At 34.2% G+C, this 22,852-nt stretch overlaps 1 protein-coding gene across 3 annotated transcripts in view; it reads right to left on the bottom strand.

The window, feature by feature from the left end:
• Nucleotides 1-22,852, bottom strand: part of PIP4P2 (phosphatidylinositol-4,5-bisphosphate 4-phosphatase 2) — a 76,243-nt gene that overhangs the window by 32,666 nt on the left and 20,725 nt on the right. For all 3 annotated transcript variants that reach the window (XM_074269773.1, XM_074269762.1, XM_074269779.1), the window contains exons 2-4: nucleotides 16,095-16,243; nucleotides 11,973-12,079; nucleotides 10,650-10,773 (exon numbers count right to left, since the gene is read on the bottom strand). In XM_074269773.1, the coding sequence (XP_074125874.1) occupies nucleotides 10,650-10,773; nucleotides 11,973-12,079; nucleotides 16,095-16,243 (380 nt within the window). The remainder of the gene's footprint in view (nucleotides 1-10,649; nucleotides 10,774-11,972; nucleotides 12,080-16,094; nucleotides 16,244-22,852) is intronic.

Below are 22,852 nucleotides of genomic sequence, written 5' to 3'. Positions count from 1 at the left end.
ATATATAAAAAATGTAGAGTAGATGGAAAGTAATCTTTTTGATGAAGATACTAGCAGCTAGGGGGAAGTGACAAGTTCTCTTTGAGAAGTTGGGACTTGAGCTGAGTCTTGAGGGAAGCAGTTGAAAGAAGGACAACAATAGTAAGTACAAAAGTACAGAGATGGGAGACAAAATGTCCTAAGAAGAAACAGCATGTAGGCCAGTGTAGCATGCCTGGAAAGGAGTATTATGTAAGAAGACTAGAAATGTCAGAAGAAGCCAGTTAACAAGGAGTTTTAAAAATCAGAGAATTTTATTTTTGATGCTAAGGATAACAAGAAACCACTGGAATTTATTATACAAAGAGTAACATGGACATATCTATATTTTAGGAAAATTACTTTGATAGCACAATAGAAGATAAATCAAAATGGAAAAGAGACTTAAGGAAGGAAGACCCAGTAGAAATCCAGGTAAGAAGTGAAAAGGACATGAACTAGGGTGATGGCTATGTGAATGAAAATGTGGAGGAATATGTCATCAATAAAGTCAAATACTGTAGAAGTCAAGAAGATTGAGGATTAAGAAAATGTTAGATTAGATTTGGCAATTAAGAGAGAGAGTGATTCAGTTGAGTGATGAGATCATAAGATATATTACAGATGATTTACAGGAGAACGGATAAAAAGGAAGTTCATACATTAAATGTGGGTGACTTTCTCAAGGAGTTTAACTGAAGAGGATGATAGAGGAAAAGTAGGATAGAAGGAAATTTTTATTTTCAAGGATAGGTGAAACAGATGTGTTTGTAAGCAACATGGAAGAAATCAATGGATAGGAAAAAACTGATTAGAATGTCTATGATACATGAAATTTTCTAGAGTTGACAGGAAGAGTACATGGATTGTGGAAGGATCATAGGTGCATGTTGGTGCCTTAGAAAGTAAACATGCCAAGACAAATCAGAAACATTTATTAAGTATCTACTACGTGACAAGTACTTGCTAAGAGCTGAGGAAATAACAAAAAGGCAAACAAAACAAAACAAAACAAAACAAAACAAACAAACAAAAAAAACCCTTAACTACCAGTTCTTGCATTCAAAGAACTAATTAAAACAATCACATACAAATGTGATATAGACAAGATAAACTGAAGATAATCTTAGAAGAAAGGCACTAGATAGATTAAGGATAGAGAAGGATTTCTGCAGAAAATTGGACTTTAGATGACACTTGAAGAAAACCTAAGAAACAAATGAGGAGGGAGAATGTTTCTGGCATGAAGGGTTGCCAGTGAAAATGCATCTGAGTGTGCTCAAGAAACAAAGAAGTACCTTATGTCACTGGGCTGCAGAGTATGGAGAGAGTTGTGTTAAAGCATAAGATGAATAAAAAGGCAATAAGGGAGCAGGTTATAAAGGGCTTTAAAAGCCAAACAGAATTTTACATTTTAGCCAGAAGATAATAGGAAGCCCCTGAAGTTTATTGATTAGGAAAAGAGACATGCACTTTAGAAAGATCAATTTGCCTACTCAGTAGAGTTTAAACTGGAAAGGAGAAAGACGAGGCAGGAAGACCAATAAGTAAGATATTGTAATAGTCCAGATATAAGGTGATTAAGACCTGTGTCAAAATGATGGCAATGTGAGAAGATGAGAAGGGTATTTATGAGAAATGTTACAAAGGTAGAAACAAAATTTGACAAAACTAAAAATTTTGACAACTAACTGGATGAGTATTAGGAGAGGCAGATAACAACTAGATTGTAAGCTTAGGTATCTGGATGGATGGTGGTTCCTTCAAAAGAAATAGGGAAGATGGGGGAAAGTTTAAGGAAGAAAATAATGACTTCACTTTTGGATATCTAGAATTTAAGATGTCTGCAGCTTGAAATACCTAGGCAGATTACTGAGTTTGTATCCCAAAGAAGTCACAAAAGAGGGAAAAGGACCCACATGTGCAAAAATGTTTGCAGTATCTGTTTTTGTGGTGGCAAAGAATTGGAAAATGAGTAGATGCCCATCATTCGAGGAATGGCTAGATAACTCATGGTATATGAAAGTAATGGTGTATTATTGTTCTATAAAAAAAGATGAACAGATTGATTTTAGAAAGGCCTGGAAAGATTTACATGAAATGATGGTGGGCGAAGCAAGCAGAACCAGTAAAACATTGTACATAGCAACAGCAAGATTGTGCAATGATCAACTATGACAGACTTTGTTCTTCTCAGCAGTTTAGTGTGATTCAAGGCAATCCCAATAAACATTGGATGGAAAATGCTATCTGCATTTAGAGAAAACTGTGGAGACTGAATGTAAATCCACACATCCTATGTTCATTTCCCCCTTTTTTCTTCTGCTTTTGTTTCTCTCTTGTGGGTTTTCCCTTTTATTCTGATTTTTCTCTCCCAACATGAATCATAAGGAAATGTGTTTTTTTTTAATGTTGTTTTTTTACATGTAACTGGGAAAAAAAATTTTAAAGAAATACACAGGCAGTTGGACATGCAAAACTAGAGGTCAGAAGAGAAGGTAGGACTAGATAAATAGATCTAAGAATCACTTGCATAAATATGATATTAAATCCATTTGAATTAAAGAGATTACAAAGAAAAATAGTTCAGAGAAAGAAAAGGGTCCATACCTTAGGAGACACCCATGGTTACTAGGTAAAAGAAGATACTGAGGAGTGGTTAGAGAGATAGGAAAATAATCAGGAGAGACTATGTGTTATAAAATCCCAGAGAGAAGGGGATATTAAAGAGAAGAGGGTGATCAACAGTATCAAAGATTGCAGATATCAAAAAGGAAGAGTTTTTTTTAAAAGGCCAGTGGATATAATAATTAAAAGATCATTGGCCACTTTGAAAAGAGTTGTTTTGATTGAATAATGGAATCAAACTGCAATGAGTTAAGAGAGTGAAAGGAAAAGAAAAAGAAGTGCCTTCTCAAAGAGTTTATCTAAGGAAGGAAGGACACATATATGATAATAGCTAACAGGGATGAATAAATGAAGTAAAAAGGACAACTTTTTCATCTGAATCCAGAGTGAAGCTAGACATAGAATATCTGAATGATGTATGATGCAATAGAGAGGAAGAGCTTAAAAAATCTTGGCACAAGTTTTATACCCTTTTCCCTAGATTTTCAATGGCCAGTGACAGCTCATCTGAAAGTACCAGAACCATGTTTTTCAAGATGCAGATATTTGTCTTGGGGTGGAAGAGGCAGTATGGCATAGGGAATAAAAAGCTGACCTTGGATACAGGAAGACTTACATTCAAGTATACCTCTGAAAAACACTGGCTCTGGGACTATAGTCAAGAAAGAGTACTTACTTGCAATGATAGAGGAAATTTCCTTACCAAGGAAGTCTTTATGCCAATGAAGTTACTAATCCCTATTCCTATATGAGTGCATATTGTTTCTCCCACATGTAAATCCTTATAAGACTGTATGTGTTTTGCATTTGTATCCTCACAACCTAGCATAGAACTTGGCAAAAGGTAGTCACTTAAAAATGCTTGTTGATCCTGAACTGAATATGATTAGGAGATTAACTGTGAGCATTTAGAAAGGAAAGCAGTAAACTCTAAGAGTCAGCATGAATTTGTCTGGTATAGGTCATGTCAGGCTAAATGCATTTCCTTTTTTGATAGCATTACAATTGATAGCAGTGTGACATAATGAATAGAGAACTGATCTTGGAGTCAGGAAACCCTGGGATTAACTCCCACCTCTGATCAATATCTGTCAGCTGTGTGAGAAAATTATTTAAATTCTTTGTGCTGTAGGCAAATTTTCAGAATATAAGTAGTAGTGAGGTATCCAGCTCCACTGGTAGAGGGAGTTTCCTCTTCTGGGAATTTCCTATTACAATGAAATTATAATTCTAGTCTCTATCTCCCCCATTCCCTACAGCAGTAGTGTCAAACTCAAATAGCCACTAATCTGTAAAGATCCCTGTGAGCTGCATATTAACTTAATTTTTTTTTTTTTTTTTTTTTTTTACTGATTTGGTTAAATATTTCCCAGTTGCATTTTAATTTGTCTCTAGTCACACAGAGGAGTATTGTGCACCTCATTTAACCAGCTGTCTTGACAGCAGGTGGCATAGCATTGGGGCCTTAGTGAAGATCTGAATTCAAATCTAGCCTCTGATTATAACTAGCTATGTGACCCTGAGCAAATCTGTTTGTCTCAGTTCTTTTAACTCCAAAATGTGGATACTAACAGCACCTATCTCCCAGTGTTGTGAGGACCGAATGAGATCATATTTGTAAAGCACTTAGCACAGTGTTTGGCACATAGTAAGTGCCATATAAATACTTATTCCCATTCTTTCTTTCCTTTGATGCCTGTGACCTATTGGATTGGTTGATTAAGAGAATGCTATAGTTAGTACATAAATGTATGTCAATAAATTGATAACTTGTCTAAAGATGTTCTTTGTGGATAAATTGAAGCAACATAGACTAGATGAAAATATAGTTTCAGATTAAAAACTGTTTGAATGACTGGACCAAGAGAGTAGTGATCAGGTCTCAGGTCTCTAGTGGAATGCCCCAGGAATTTTTCCTTGGAATAGTTCTGTTCAACATTTCAGTCAATAATTTAAATGAAGGGATAAATGGCATTCTTAATAAATTTACAAATAACATGTATCTGGAAGGGAGAACTAAGGAAAATGGGAGAATCAGGACCAAAAAAATCATAGTAGTATAAAATGATGGGTTGAATTTAAAAAGATAAAATTTTACTTAATCCCACAGTTGGAAGGGAGCTCAGAGGCCAGCTAGATACTAGGAGTTCTTAACATAAACTCCAAAATGGCCCCAAGGCATCTGTGAACTTAAATGGCAAAAAAAAAAAACTATATCTTTATTTCAGTATAATAATGGCAAGCATTTATTTAATATATTAAGGTTTGCAAAAACACTTTATTAATATTATTTCATGATATTATCTCAATTGTAATTGGTTTCTTTCATAATCCTACATAATTTTATCCATTTAAAATACAATTTTGAGAAGGAATCCACAGATTTCATCAAACTATCAAAAGGGTCCCGGACACACACAAAAAGTTAACCTTTTATCTAGCCCAATGTGCACCTGAACAAAATCACAGAATTTTAGAGTTGGAGGTTATGTCAGCATCTATGTAGTCCAAATATATCCAGAAAGAATTTCAACTCTTAATATACTGAACAATTCAACATTACCTTTTGCCTGATATCTTCTAAGGAAGAGGAACCTGTCATCTCTGGCTCTAACCTTTGGAGTCAAACAGTTCAAGTCCAAGCCTTCTTTTACACTACAGTCGTCATGTCCTTATATTTTTGCTTCTTCAGGCTTTACATATCTAGTTCCTTCAACTGATGCTCTTGTGGCAAGAATCAAGCTTCTTTACTACCCTGGTTACCATTCTCTCTATATATCCACCAGATAACAACATCCTTCTAAAGAGCATGATTTGAAAACAATATTCCTAATGTGTTCTGACAAGAGCCACTTCCTTTCCCTGCAATCTATGCATGTCTCTTTAACACAAGACTGAAAATACAAAGGCTTTTTAGCTTCTACATCACACTGAGTTTGAAATACTCTAAAACTCACAGATTTTTTTTGAGACAAACTACTATCTAATCATGCCTTTTCCCATCTTTTAGCAATGGAGTTTATTTTTTTAATCCAATGGTCAGTGATATAGGAATATATTTATGCCATAAATTCAGTTCAGTGCTCTAGCCCCAAAACGTCAAACTCCAGGATGCTGCCAGAGCCAAACTAAAATGTAACTGGGAAAAGTTTAACAGGATAAATTAAAATACAATATATCATGGATAGTGTTAATTTGTAGCTTTTTGATTCAATATGTGGTCTGCAGGAATCCATTTCTATCTGATGATAACATTGGTCTACAGCATTCTTCTTATCTTTGTTGCTGTAGTTGTTCAGTCATTCCAGTAGTACATCTTCATGATTCCATTTGGGGTTTTCTTGGCAGAGACACTGGAGTGGTTGGCCATTTTCTACTCCAGCTCATTTTGCAGATGAGGAAACTGAGGCAAACAGGAATAAGTGACTTGTCCATAATCACACAGCTAGTAAGTGTTTAAGGCCAAGCTTGAGGTCAGGAAAATGAATCTTCCTGATTCAAGGCCCAGTACTTCATTATATTACCTAGCTGCCCCTCATTTACTAGCAAAGTAATCCTATTAAAACAAGGAAATAAGTTTGGAACATCAAGAACCAATATCAATGAATTCATAAAACCTCATTAATTTCTTCTACTTCTTTTACTAATTTAAGAGGGTTACATGGAACAAAAACTGGATTTGAAACCAGAGCACCTTGAATTAGCTCCAGGATTATACTGGGAAAGTAAGCTCACCTCTAAGAGGCTGAGTTTCTTCAAAAACATTTTTCTGAATGGTTTTTATAGAATTTACAGAATTAAAATTCTACATTTAAATTCTTAAAAATAAGATGGGCATAATAGACAAAGCACAGCCAGAAAATGGCTTGTTAAAAAATTTATATGGGCATTTTATAGGACTTAAGAGTGAATGTGAGTTAACAGTGTGAAATCTGCACACATACACACATTATTAGGCCACCATAATAAAAAACTTCAAATCCAAAACTGTCTTCTGCTCTTTTCCCATCATATCTAGAATACTGTATTCTATTTCGGGCACTACATTTTAGTAAGAACACAGACCACTTAGAGCACATTCAATGGAGGAAGAGCTAATGGTGAAAGAATAAAAAATAAAATAAAATAAAAAAATTTAAAAAAAAGACATTACATTTTAAAAAATCAGTTGAAAGACCTGGGAATGTTATCCAATGAAGAAAGTAATTATGGGGAGTATATGAGAGCTATCTAAATTAATGAATTTGTATAGCACTTTTAGGTTTACAAACGCTTTACAAATATTTCTTTTGATCTTATAACATTGTTGAGAGGTAGATGCTATTATCCCCATCTTAAAAATAAGGGAATTGGGGCAAAGATGTCTGAGGCCAGATTTTAATTTTTTGTCTTCAAGTATCGCCCATCTTCCCATCTTCCTATCTTAAAGTATTTATCAAAAGGATGTCATGTGAAAGAGGAATTGCAATTGTTCTGCTTGGTACTAAATGGTAGAACTAGGATCCACAGATACAAAGGCAGTGGTAGACAGCTAGATTTTAATTCAACATAAAGAAAAACTTCTTAACAATCAGAATTACCAAATGTTCTAAATCACCATTGATTAGAGAAATGAACATTAAAAACATCCCTAAGGTATTGCCTCACACCTATTATGTTGTCTAAGATGACAGGATAAATGCTAGAGAGGGTATACTAGAGGGGAAAATGGGACACTAATGTATCTTTGGTGGAGTTGTGAAATGATTCAACTATTCTGGGCAGCAATTTGGAATTATGCCTAAAGAGCTATAAAACTGCATACCCTTTGATCCAGCAATATCACTACTGGTTCTGTATCCCAAAAAGAGCATGACAGAGGGAAAACAGGAATTAGAAATCTAGGGAAAGATCATCAACTGAGGAGTGTCTGTCTGAATAAGTTATGGTATATGAATGTAATGGAATATTATTGTTCTATGAGAAATTATGAGCAGAAAAATCTGGAAAAACCTACATGAACTGATGCTGAATCAGGTGAGTGAATCAAGCAGAATCACAACAACATTGTACATAACAACAAGATTATATGATGATCAACTGTGATGAACTTGGATCTTCTCAAGAATATAATTATTCAAGACAATTTCAATAGATTTGGAATATAAAATGCTATCCGCATCCAGAGAGAAAATAATGGAGACTGAATGTAGATTAAAATATACTATTTTCACTTCTTTTTAAATTTTTTTCTTTTTCTTTCTCATGTTTATTTTTTTCCTTTTGGTCTGATTTTTTTTTTCACAATATAACAAATATGAAAATATGTTTACAATGATTGTACATATATAATCTATATCAGATTTCTTGCTGTCTTGGGGAGGGTAAGAGGTAAATGAGGGGAAAAAAATTGGAACTTAAAATCTTACAAAAATGAATGTTGAAAACTATCTTTATATGCATTTGGAAAAATAAATACTATTGAGGAAAAAAAGTTAGAATCAGTGGACCAATAGCCCTTTTCAATTTTGAATAGAGCCATATTATGTCTCTCTGGGCTCTATCGATTAGACTTTGACTCAGGCAAAAATCTTGGCTTCCTCCCCTTTAGACACTGACTAGTTGTGTGACTCAGGACAGGTCACTTAAGATCTGTCTCAGTTGTTGCTTCTGTTAAATGAGGGAGTTATACTCAGTGGCTTCTAGAGTCCCTTTCAGCTCAAAATCTATATAGTCATATGATCTTTAAAGTCAAGAGTTATCACAATGGAGGTGGTCTTCAAAAGGATTCTGTATGATCACTAATTAGAAAAATCATAGGAAAGGTTCTTCTTTGATGATAAGTTCATCAAGATGATCTCAGAAGTACTTTCTGATTTTATTTAAAAAAAAAAACCCACCACTACATTTGACCATTTGGAGTAGAAAAATAGAAATAACTGAGAAGTAAAGAAAGAAGCGGATGAAAACTTTGGGCACAGATATGAAGATATAAAATATCAGACAAGATGCAAGGATGTTGGCCAAAGGAAATCCCTAAATTTAGTTGAAATCCTTAAATTTAGGTTAAATATGTTTTGAATTGTTTTAAATATCATTTTCATTAGAATATTACATATAGAAGTATGCAAGAGGGAAAAGGATAATATGTGTGTTTTTCATCCATTAGCTATTAATTTAGTGTCCATAGATTTCCTGGCAATGAATTCCACAAAGAGGAAAATAAATAATGAAATATTTTTTAAAAAAATATGACCTTCCCTCAAAAATGTCAGTCATTTATTTATTCATTTATTCCTGATCTAAATCAAATCACTCTGAATCTCACTATACTTACATGTAGAATAGGGATGGCAAAAGAGGATTTAAATGGGATAAGAAACATAAAAAGTTTTGCAAACCTTAAAACACTTTGTCAGGGGTTCTTAACCTGGAGTCTATGAATGTTTTTTTTTTTTTTTTTTTTTTTTGATAACTGTCTTTCTGATTATTTAGTTTCCTTTGTTATCAAATGTATTTTATTTTATTCATTTAAAAAGTTCACCAGACTACCAAGGAAAAAAATTTGGTTAAGAACCCCTGTAATATATAAATGCCACCATCATCATAATTATATTTATTATACACTATAATGTCATATTGAATTGAAAGGTGGATGTGACCTTAGAAATGGTCTAATTCAGCTCTTTCTAATACAAAGTAGGAAATCACTGCCTAGAGAGATTCGGTGATTTGGCCAAGATTACAGAAGTAATTAGTAATCTCCAGTATTTCAGTCAGGCCCTCTAATTTCTAATTCAATGCTCTTTGTAAAATATTACACAGGTTTGTTGTGATGTTAAAATTAAGTAAGATAGGAAGATAAGTACTTCATAATGATGAAGATAATTGTGATAATAGAGGAAAGAGATTTGTCTTTTGAATCTCATGTATATGGAAAGTAACTCATTCTACCCTCTGATGTTGTTCAGTCATGTCTGACACTTTCATGACTGGAACTTTGGATTTTCTTGGCAAAGATACTAATGGTTTGCCTTTGTCTCCTCTAGCTCATTTTTCAGATGAGGAACTGAGACTAACAGGGTTAAATGACTTGCCCAGGATCACAGTATCTGAACTCAGGAAGATAAATCTTTCTGATTTCAAGTCTATTGCTCTATTCACTATGCCACCTAGCTATACCTTCCAGATTTTCTCATCACTTGATGGCATCAAGACCTCCTTTGTAATTTTAGATCTTTTCCACTTTGTATTTTTCTTTAAATTTTTCTTACACAATGTAAACTTCTTGGAAGTAAAGACTATTTCATTTTTGTCTTTGTATCCCCAAAGCCTAGAAGAAAACCTTGCACATAATAAGTACTCAATATTTACTGAAGATTTTGTTGAATGGCATAGGCTAGTCAGAACAAGAATAGAAGGTCATATCTATTGATAAGATTAATCTTATTTCTTTATAAAACTTTTTTGTCTAAATTTGGAGGTTTTACAATAAAAATTCATGTAACTTGAATAAAATTGCCTTTCTCTTTCCTAACTTTGGATCCTAGTGATTTATCAAGAAATAAAAATGAAAATAACAGAAATACTTGTATTATATCTATAAGCATCTTTTGCCAAAAAGACAATAAAAATATGTAGAAAGCTTTTGACCAAAAAAAATCAAAAATCACCTCTGCATTTTAGTTATTAATTTCCTCACAGAAATTAGGCCAAGTTTAAATGGCTCAACCAAACTCAGAGCTAAGCTGCAGCGGCTCATATGATTTAAAAAAAAAAAAAAAAAAAAGCAAAATCTTTTCACTACCCTCCTTCTTTGGGAAAAATAAGCATGAATATTTCTGAAAGCTAAGCTGGCAAGTCACCAACTTGAGAATTGGAAGGGACCTCCTAAATCCAACATATGAATGAACAAAAATCCCTTTTAAAACTAACAATTGGTCATCCAGCTTTTACATGAAGTTCTCCAAGGGGAGCTCTTTCTGAGAGGATTAGTTCCTCTATGATCAATTCTAGGTACCTACCAGGAATGTGTTTCCACAGTGCCCACATACTACTCGTGTTCCTTCTGGTTGGATTGGTAATGCAGGCTGAGCAGGCTGTTCTTCAGGAATTAGCATTACTGGGCCCAGATTAATAATGCGTCTACTGTGGAAAAAAAATTAAACAGCTTCCTCATCCCTCAAAGAGATTGATGAAAGAAAAGATTTAGACTCCTGTTCCACATACTTTTTAAAAGTAAAACTCTTATGATTTAGCATTGAAAAGATATAATTTTCTTTATTATAAGAATTTAGCAAATCTTCTATGGTCCAGTCCTGATTCATCATTTATTAAGATCCTGAAAAATACTTTTATTTCTATCCTATCATCTTCTTAATTATAAAATATAAAGGAAAATATATGATATTCACTAAAAGCATCAAAAGAATACTCTCAATCTGTAAGAAATAGAAACTGCCAAGTTTAAAAAAAATCACTATTAATTTTATAAGGGAATAAAGTTTTATTTTAATATTCCATTCTTAGTGCTTACATTTGTAAAAGTTATAAGCATAACTAATACTTTCCAGCATTAGTTTACACCATGTCAACAGGAATTTCTGTACCATGAACATGATAAAACTCCTATTAAGCTACAACCAAATTGCTGGATAAATGAAAAATTGGGCTAATACTATCATTAAATTGCATCTTTTCATAAATTAAACCCAAATTCAATTCAGTTATTTGTGGTAGTATGGAGGATAGCATAATATAGATATTATAAATAATCAACCAATGTCTTTTGGGCTAACAAATTTATCCTCTTTTTGCTACCAAATCTTTTGCCAGTGCTTCCAACAGATAACAAAGTAAAGTATTCCTTCCTCCTCCAGTTTGCCTTGTGGAAGAAGTACAAACACCCAATAAAATTTCCAAAATTCAGAAAAGCAGAGAAAAAAGAGATGATAAAAAATCTTGATATGCATGGATACAAATATCCTCATAATTACATTTGTCACATCAACATGTATACATATTAATACTGATAAGTTGTATATAATATATACTTATAAAGACATACTATGAAATATATCAATTAAACATTTAACACTTGAAAGTAGCAACATAGTAAATCAATATTGAAAAGGTAAAATAATTTGTCATTTTTGAGGGTGTCAACCTATTGAATCAAAATGATTTAACTCAAGGTTTTAACAAATATTTATTTACTATCTAAGAAATTTTCATCAGTTATTCAAGAATATGCACAAAAAGGCAGTTCTGCCCATCGCCCACAGTTAACACCTCTCATTTTATATAAAAGAAAACAGAATTATTGAAGTTATATCTTTAATTCTTACCAGTTGGGTCTTGGACATCCTATTCGCCGAGATGTATCCTTACAGATGAGGAGACAATTACATGGACATCTAACATACTTCTTTCCTGTTGGTGGGTTTTTGATTGGCTATATAAGAGGGAAAAGACAAACATAGATTATTAAAAATAATAAGAAAAACAGTGACACTTAACATTTACAGCATGTTTTAAAGTTTACAAAACTCTTTACAAAAACTATTTCATTTAATCCTCACTACAACCCTTATAGATAAATGCTATAATAATCTCTATTTTATGGATTAGGAAACTCTGACAAATAATTATTAAATGACTTGCCCAGGGCCATATGGCTAGTGAGTAGCTGAAGTCATTTTTGAACTCAGGCCTTCCTGAAAATGCCTCCAGGATACCTATCCACTATATCAGCTGGCTGCCACTAAACAGAAAATAGAAAGTCACACCTTTGTTCCCTCCTTTTGAACTGTATATGGTACCTTAAAATCTAAGATTCATTAGGATACTTTTATGTTCAACTTAATTGAGTTCTTTTTCTAATGTTAACAAATCATTGAAATATTTTAAAATACAAAATTTTCTAAAAGGCTGCAAAAATCTTTATCACTTAGTTAAAATTTAAGCATCCAGAAACCAGAATACATTTTGGGAGTGGACATGAAGGAGAATATAGGGTAAAGGATTTATAAAATGACTATGTAGTTCTTCCTGTTCTTCTACAAACAAGATATTCTATGTCCCTTAGTATATCTGGTATATACTCTCTTTTCACCTGTTACTCTTAAAATCCTTAGTTTTCTTCAAAGTTCAACTCAAATTTCTCAATTGCTAATAAAAAGAGAAAGGTAGGGAAGGAGGGAGAAAAGGAAGAGAAAGACAGAAAGGGAGCAAAAGAGAGAGAGAGAAACAAATAGAGAGGGAGCAAGAGAGAGAGAAATAGAGAGAGAAAGAAAGATAGTCAGAGAGAGACAGAGAGAGAAACCAAGACAGAGAGAGGCAGAGACACAGAAATAGAAACATAGAGACAGAAAAAGAGATAGAGATAGAGATACAGAGAAACAGAGGCAGGAATAAGGGAAGAAGAGAAGAAAGAGGGAGACAGAGGGCATACACAAGCTTATTCTGGGAACTTTTTCTTTTTGACTTTGTAGTCATAATCCTAGAATATCATTTGACATAGTATTGGTATTTAATAAATAATTGTGATTAAGTGTGGTACAATGGAAGAAGGGAAGGAAATAAGCATTTATTAAGCATCTGATGTGCTAAGCACTTTACAAATGTGTCATTGATCTTTACAATAAGCTTGGCAGTTAGATACTACTTTAAATTGCATTATGCCATTAAGGAATCTGAGGCATACAGAAGTTAAATGACTTGCTCAGATTTATACAGCTAATATCTGAGGTGGATTTGAACTCAGGTCTTCCTTATTCCAAGTCCATTGTGCCACAAGGAACCTTCATGGGAATCAAATGTCTTAGATTCTGGTTCCATGACTGCCACAAATAACTGATCCACTTAACATCACCTCTCTGGGATTTCAGATTCCTCCATAGTGAAATGAGAGGATTAGATGAGGTAACTTCTGAGGTTCCTATTCAATCTAAAATTCTATGATTTTACTGAAATCTAAGTGTATTTATTCTAATTCATATGTCATTTTCTCTCTAAGCATACTGCAGTTCTCATCACCATTTATCCAGAAAATTTAAAGAGGATCATAGGATTGATCTGGAAGCTCAGTAGTAGTCATGTGGTTCAATTCCCACTCATTTTACAAATTAATAAACTGATGTCTACAATTGAAATGACACAAGTAAAATGTGGCAGTGTTGGAAAAGAAACCCAGACCTTTTAACCTCAAATCCAACAAACATCTTACTTTTCCATGTTTTCTCCCTCAGCTCTAAGTCTGCCTTATGGATCTTCCTGAATCCTGTCTCTTCAATTTATCCTTCACATGTAGAGAGCCACAGATAGTGAGGAATACTAGGCGAGTTATAGGACCCTTTAGTGCAGTAAAAGGAACCCTGTGGAGTATTTGGTTTGGCAATCTATACCCCCAGCGGCACCTCAGCCTTTCTAAGAAATCAGAGTGTATGACAACCTATATTGTAATTAAAAGAGTTATACTAAATTGGCAAGGAAACATCTGCACACAATAGCAAGTTGTTTATGTGGTCCCACATATGCAGTATTCTATAGTTAGTGTATACACAGTGTGCTATAGTTATGTAAGTTTATTTGGGTATATAAAGTTGAGAAATTTTTGAATAAATGGATTCCTGTTTGATCATCCTTGAAAGTTCTATCCTATCACTCCTCACCCATGATCAGGATTCAGGCTCTGGTGAGCATGTCTGGACATTCACCTAACAGCCAAAATAATTCTCTGAAGACACAAATCTGATCATAATCAGGTCATTCTTTTGTTAAAAGCTACAATGGTTTCCAAATACCTGTGTTATAAAATCCAAACTCCTTAGCCTGGTATTTAAGGCCTGCCACAATTAGGGTCCAATATCCTTTTCCAGGCTTATTTCATATTATTTCCTAAGAGGTTATGCATTCCAAACAAACTAAACTCCTAGCTCTACCTTCATCTTGATACTCCATATTGTACTTTTGTACTTCACCCAACTCATGCCTGACATAGAGCATGCACTCTCCTCCTACTCCTTATTTTTCAATCTATCTCTATTCAAGGTTCAATTCTTACTATTCCCATTGTTATGCAACAGTTCTCTTTTATGGTCCTGACTCCGTTTCTCTGTTTCTCAGTCCTGCAAACCCCCCCCCCCTCCTCTTTATCAGAATATTTGATAAGGATAAAAGATCTTTTAGAATATCAGAATGCCTCTCCCCATCCCAAGCTACAGGAATGTAAGATACCATCTTAGCAAGATGCCTCTCCCCATGTCTGGGGGGCTTCCCCCTATTATGTCATCTCATCTCTGGAGGCTCACCCCACCCTGTCAGAGTCCTGTTCCCGCTCTCAGCACCCTGACTCTGCCCTTGCCTCAGTCTACCTTTTGTGTCTGAGCCATGTGTGTATATAGATCATTGAGAACTCACATTGTCTGCTGGATTCTTGGAGAAGATAGTCTCATTCAGCCCTGGGAGCAAACCATGGATCCATTTCGTCCTAGTAAATCTCTCCCATTTAATAAATTATTAAATACTCTCTAATCTCTATCTTGCCTCAGTTTCTCTAGCATTACATCATGAGACTTCAAATAATCCCTCCCAGTTATCACTTGTCTCTCCTTCAAATACACCTGAGACATTTTTTGATTTTTCCTTTGCTTGTATTACTTCCTCTCTCTTATTATACCTATCTTTGTGTATAGGTTATTTACCTACTAGAATACAAATTCTGACAGCAGACTGCTTTGTTCTTGTTCCTTGAAAGCAATGGATACTTAAAAGCTGAATCAAATTGTAATTTTAAAAAGGTAGCTTCACAGACAGCTAAGTAGTACTAAACCCAAAGTCAGGAGGATGAGTTCAAATTCAGCCACAGACATTTCATAGCTATGTTACTTGAGGAGAAGAAATATTCAACTGAAGGTATAGAAAAAGAGCAATTTCATCCCTTAGAATATGTGTTGCAAGCCAATTAAATACTGTTAAAGTGGATGTGTTAGAATCACCAAATTATTGGTAAAACGGCTTTGTCTAATTCCAGAAGTAAATGACACTAGTCAAGAAAACTCATCTGAGTACCCTACATGTTTTAATAATTTCACCCATAGAGTGAAGTTATATCTCTCAATTTACCAAAGTATCTGATAAGACCTTTTCATTATAAAAAGAAACAGAAAATGAACTTAATTGTAATAGAAAGACTTGAGGACAGTAATAGTCTCCAACCCACTGTTTTCTACTTACTTCTGTAAGAAGGCAAAATGTATTCCATTTAAAACAATCATGAGAATTTTTTAATTGACTTAGCTTTAATAATACACTTTGATCTTTATAAAGGGATCACTCTGTTTGTATTCCTGCCCATCTACTAATAGTTATGCTACTATTATCCTACTGATATGCATCATTTGGAGAGGAATTACATACCAATTTAGGTTTTCTTAAGTGAGAGTGGAATAGGGAAGGGAAGCCCTTACCGTAGCTTCATTGCAGACTGTACATTTCACTACATGCTGGTGAAGCTTGCCATCCAAATTGATTAGAGATTGGCACACACGGCAGTTTATTATAGGAACGCCACTGGCATCTGGACTAGCAATGGCTGTGTAAGGAGGTGGAAGTTCCGCTGAAAAGATAAGAATTAAGTCAATAAGTATCTATTAAGTGCCTACTATATGCCGGGTACTGTATAGAGCATTTGGGATAAAAAAAGAAAAGGGGAAATAACTCAGTTCTTGCTCAGGGAGAGTTTACAATCTGAGAGGAAAAAACATTCATTAAGTGACTATTTTCTTCTAGTGATAAAGCTAAATGCTTTATAAATGTTATTTCATTTGATTCTCACAACAAAATTGACAGGTGAGTACTATTATTATCCCCAATTTACAGATGAGGAAATAAATAAAGCTCAAATGACTTGCCTGAGGTTACAGAGCGAGTAAGTGATTAAGATCAGATTTGAACTCAGGAAGACTTATCTTCCTGACTTCAGGCCAGAACTTCAGCACTTTGCCACCTATCTGCCTAGGCCTAGGAGAAAGTGGAAATGATGAGGTTTATACCTCAATAAAATTAGGATTAATTAAGGTCTAGTGGCAGGATTGGGGTACAGGGAGTCAAACGGAGCTCCCCTGCAACCCCTTAGGATTCGGCACAAGGATACAAAGTTAAATGAGGTCTAGAGTCCCCTATAAATGAATTTACAGGCCCGAAAACCTAGATCAATAAAAAGAAGTTTGGAAGTAAGGTTAAAAAGTCTGGTTAGTAAAAGGTTTTAGAGGAAGAAATACACCAAAAGCAGCGGGACAGAGAGTTGGCTGCTGGCATCTTTCAACTCTCTGCTAAGAGATGATTTCTGCTTGGCTCTTTTATTTGCTTGAAGGGGCACATGGGTGGAGTTCCAGGTTGATTCCTCAAAGGCCAGAACCCACCAGGTGGGGGTTGGGGTATCTGAGCAGATCATTAGAATGGGGGCTGAAAACCCAAGCCATCTCAGATTCCGTGGGGGCTGGGTACAGCTCAAACAGTCTCAGATACGGATCTCTCCCCATGGAACACAAAAGGGTGGTTTTGACCAGATCTTGTAAATCAAAGGTCAGTCCCAAAGGAAGTTGTAGATCAAACAAGGAATCTTAAAGGGGCTATCACCCCCAACAGAAACACAGGAAGATGGACTGTCTTTAAGAAGAGCAGAAAGGAGGCAGGAGCTGCTGGATCATAAGTTATAAGAAGATTTTATATGTGGGTGGGGGAGGTACTGCCAATATTAAAAGGCTAAAAGGAAAATTAGATTCTAAGAGAAAATATGTTTATTATGAACACAGAGGCATATAGATGACTTAAATATTTCATAAGGTTATTTAAGGAACAGAAATCTGCTATGCTTTTAAGTCACCTAGACTGGGTTCCCCAAACTAGTTTCAGGAAATAAAGCCTAATATATGCAAAATAGAATAATCCTAGTTTTTAATTCATGCCTGAATTTTTATTTCTTATGATCCATAAATTTCCTTTTCTTCTAATTCTTTTTAATTGTAGCTTTTTATTTACAAGATATATGCATGGGTAATTTTTCAACATTGACCCTTACAAAACTTTCTGTTCCAACTTTTCCTCTTCCCCAGATGGCAGGTAGACCAATATATGTTAAATATGTTAAAGTATTTGTTTAATACAATATATGTATACATATTCATACAGTTATTTTGCTGCACAAGAAGACTTGGACTTTGAAATAATGTAAGATTGACCTGAGAAGGAAATAAAAAATGCAAGCAGACAAAAACAAAGGAATTGGAAATGCTATGTAGTGGTTCACACTCATTTCCCAGAGTTCTTCTGTTGGGTGTAGTTGATTCAATTCATTATTGAACAAATGAAACTGATTTGGTTCATTTTGGTTCATCTCATTGTTGAAGAGAGCCACATCCATCAGAATTGACCATCATATAGTATTGTTGTTGAAAGTCTCTCCAAGCCTTCCTGAAATCTCCTGCTGATCATTTCTTACAGAACAATAATATTCCATAACATTCATATACCACAATTTATTCAGCCATTCTCCAATTGATGGGTATCCATTCAATTTCCAGTTTTTAGCCACTACAAAGAGGGCTGCTACAAACATTTTTGCACAGGTCCCTTTCCCTTCTTTAAGATCTCTTTGGGAGATAAGCCAAATAGCAATACTGCTGGATCAAAGGGTATGCACAGTTTGATAACTTTTTGAGCATAGTTCCAAACTGCTCTCCAGAATAGCTGAATATATTCACAATTCCACCAACAATGTATCAGTATCCCAGTTTTCCCACATCCCCTCCAACATTCAGCATTATCTTTTCCTGTTATCCTAGCCAATCTGAGAGGTGTGTAGTGGTATCTCAGAGTGGTATTAATTTGCATTTCTTTGATTAATAATGACTTGGAGCATCTTTTCATATGGCTAGAAATAGTTTCAATTTCTTCATCTGAAAATTGCCTGTTCATATACTTTGATCATTTATCAATTGGAGAATGGCTTGATTTCTTATAAATTAGAGTCAATTCTCTATATATTTTGGAAATGAGGCCTTTATCAGAACTTTTGACTGTAAAAATGTTTTCCCAGTTTGTTTCCCTTCTAATCTTGTCTGCTATAGTTTTGTTTGTACAAAAGCTTTTTAATTTGATATAATCAAAATTTTCTATTTTGTGATCAATAATGATCTCTAGTTTTTCTTTGGTCACAAATTCTTTCCTCCTCCACAGTTCTGAGAGGTAAACTACCCTATGTTCTTCTAATTTATTTATAATCTCATTCTTTATGCTTAGATCATGAACCCATTTTGACTTTATCTTGGTGTACGGTGTTAAGTGTGGGTCAATGCCTAGTTTCTGCCATACTAATTTCCAATTTTCCCAGCAGTTTTTATCAAACAGTGAATTCTTATCCCCAAAGCTGGGGTCTTTGGGTTTGTCAAGCACTAGATTATTAAAGTTATTGACTATTTTGTCCTGTGAACCTAACCTATTCCATTGATCAACTAGTCTATTTCTTAGCCAATACCAAATAATTTTGGTAATCTGGTACAGCTAGACCACCTTCATTTGATTTTTTTTTCATTAGTTCCCTTGAAAGTCTTGTCCTTTTGTTCTTCCAGATGAATTTTTGTTGTTATTTTTTCCAGGTCATTAAAATAGTTTTTTGAGAGTCTGGTTGGTATAGCACTAAATAAATAGATAAATATAGGTGGTATTGTCATCTTTATTATATTTGCTCAACCCATCCAAGAACACTTAATATTTTTCCAATTGGTTAGATTTGACTTTGTGTGGAAAGTGTTTTGTAGTTTTGCTCATATAGTTCCTGACTTTCCCTTGACAGATAGATTCCTAAATATCTTATACTATTGGCAGTTACTTTAAGTGGAATTTCTCTTTGTATCTCTAACTGTTGGATTTTGTTAATGATATATAAGAATGATGATGATTTATGTGGGTTTATTTTGTATCCTGCAACTTTGCTAAAGTTGTGGATTATTTCTAATAGCTTTTTAGTAGAATCTCTGGGGTTTTCTAAGTATACCATCATATCATTTGCAACTCATTACCTATTTGGATTCCTATAATCTCTTTTTCATCTATTATTGCCAAAGCTAGCATTTCTAATACAATATTGAATAGTAATGGTGATAGTGGGCAACTTTGTTTCATTCCTGATCTTATTGGGAATGGTTCCAGTTTATCCCCTTTACATATGATGCTTACTGATGGTTTTAAATAGATGGTCCTGACTATTTTAAGGAAAAGTCCATTTATTCCTATACTCTCAAGTATCTATTGTCTATTGAGATCTATTGAGATGCTCATATGGTTTTTGGTAATCTAGTTATTGATATAGTCAATTATGCTAATAGTTTTCCTAATATTGAATCAGCCCTGCATTCCTGATATAAATCCTACTTGGTCATGGTGTATTATCCTGGGGATGATTTTCTGTAATCTTTTTGCTAATATTTTATTTAAGATTTTAGTATCAAAATTCATTAGGCAGATTGGTCTATAATTTTCTTTCTCTGTTTTCAACCTACCTGGTTTAGATATCAGTACCATGTCTGTGCATGACTGATTTTTTAAAGGCTTACCCACAATGTTCCAGTTTCCAACTCCTACTTATCATACTTTATAGTCAAATCCAATGAACAAATTCACTCCTTATTTTAAAAAAAAGTGATTAAAATTTTATTAATATCACCCCTTTTTCCATTATATTGCAACTTCTATTACCATTATTAGACTGCTCCCTCATTGTTGCAATCCCTCTACCCCATACACAGTAACATCACCTAAAGGTGATGCACAGATGCTTCTCCAAACTTAGCCAGTTTAATTTTTAATGGTAGAAACAAAGTCTGAGATGGTTATAGATAATGATATGAACCTAGCTTTGAATTCATAGCTGTTTCTGGGATTTTACCAGAAGCTCTTCAGCTTCCAATCCAATAAAAAGTCAGTCTGACTGTTTTGTGCCTAATGCAAAACCTTGGTCCAATATTCATAGGAGATTTTAAATCTACAGAAAACGCCTATGAAAGCAATTCATTAACTTATGATCTAATTTTGCAGCTGCAAATGCTTTTTTAGTTAAGAGGCAAACTCTTCAACCCTTCAACTTCTATGCTCACATGGTATATTTGAACCTTTAGACAGTCCTTTAAGAATCTGGTCAAAGATTTGATAGGAAAAAATGGAAATTCTCTGATCTTTCCTCCTTTCTCACATGGTCTCTTGCTGGCATTCTGTGAAGTTTTGCTTCTCACAAATGCAGAAGTAGAGCATCTTTTTATAAACTTGGCATTTTGACTCTTCCTTGACATTTCTCCCCATTCTGCTCTCCCACACAAACACATATACCTGCCCACATTAGCCCTATTCCTCATCTTATGAATGTACAATTTTCCTATGGATTGCATGTAGTTACAAAAGATTAGACAATCCATAACAGGAAAAAATCTGGAGATGCTCTTTGGATCCCAGTGCCATACTGCACTTCACAACATTGACAATCTGGGGCTTTGGAGGAGTGCCAAGTCAGGGTAGTGAAGGTTCTGGTAAAAACTGCAGTGTCAGCAGTTTAAAGACTAGATACAAATGGAACAGATCAGATACAAAGCTTTGACTCTCAGCCAGGAAAGGAGAGAATCAGTATAACCATACTGGAACAGAATAATAGAAATAAGAAAAATCAAGACAGACTTGGGTCCAAATGGTCACTGATAGCCTGACATGATAAGGCAAATAGATCATATAAGGCACAGTTTTAGAGTCATAACTATTCCTCTTCACTCTGAACACTATAATTTAAGAGTTAAGAAACTAAGGAGTAGAATAGCTTTTTAGTACAATTTTAAAACTTAATTACCTATGCTATATTACCCTAAACCAGGAGTTTTTAACCTAGGTTACATGATAAATTTCAGGGGGACCATGGACTTGGATGGAAAAATAGTTTAATAACTATCTTTCATTTTAATTGGTTTTCTTTGTAATCCTTTGTTATGTGTGCTTTAAGAATTTTAAAACCATCATTTTGAGAAAAGGTCTATATGCAAACTCTACACTGTCAAAGAGCTCCATCACACAAAATAGGTTAAGAAACCCCATTTGTAAACTATCCTGGTTTTTAGTATATAAAATCCCAGACCTGAGATAGTCATGAATATATAGTTCAGAAACCAACCATCCTTCAGGGGTTCAAAACCTTTTAAAAATGCCTGAATTTTTTAATGCCTATGTTTTCTTGCAGTAAGACTAGTGCTGTGTTAAGATGGTACAGAAGCAGAATGAAATAACTCTGTTCTTATAGTCAGGAAAACCTGAGTTTACATGTTGCTTCAGACACTTAATAATTGTATAATCCCAGGCAAACAAACATTTAACTAATAATAACTTGCCTTTATTTAATGTCTAATACTTTACATATATCATCTCATTTGATACTCACAGAGTAGATGCTAAAATTAAACCCATTTTACAGATGAAAAAACTGAGATTGAAACTTATGTAGTGACTTGCCCAGTGTAATTTAGCTATTAAGCATCTGAAGCAGATTGGAACTTTGATATTCCTGATTCCAAGGCCACCTAGCTTAACTCCTTTCCCAGTTTCAGTTCCTCATTTATAAAATGGGCATAAATTATAGCTATAGTATATGAATTTTGGGGGTATTGTATATGTGTGTGTGATCCTCACAAACATTAAAGTTCTACATAAATGTCAATATCACTATACTGTTAATATTAAAACTAAATCAGATAGTATAAAAGAAGATTTTAATAAAGTATATAGCACTATTGGAGACAATCAGTAATATCCAAAACAGTCTCTACCATATTGCAGAATGTAACTGAAACTACTAATAGTAAAAAAAAAAAAAAAAGTGACGGAATAATTTCCCAGTAGCTGAGACCAAATCCACTAATCTAACTTCCAGATTCTATGGTATAATAAAAATATCTATCTAGCATATTAAGTAATGTTGCCTTAGGACTTGAGCATAGATAATTATGTGACTAAAATAAAGATGAGAAACGGGAAGAAAATGTTGATTATAATTTACAGTGAGGATGCTATCACCTGGTAACCTCAAGTCTATCAAAGATACTGAAAGCACTAAAGACATTAACAAATGCTTTTGGGGCCAGATAAATGACTCAGAAGATAGAACACTGAGCCTATATTCAGAAAAACCCGAGGT

The sequence above is a fragment of the Sminthopsis crassicaudata genome, chromosome 1 (assembly GCF_048593235.1).
Source record: "Sminthopsis crassicaudata isolate SCR6 chromosome 1, ASM4859323v1, whole genome shotgun sequence".
Lineage (NCBI taxonomy): Eukaryota > Metazoa > Chordata > Mammalia > Dasyuromorphia > Dasyuridae > Sminthopsis > Sminthopsis crassicaudata.
This window is presented reverse-complemented; position numbering and strand designations above follow the sequence as displayed.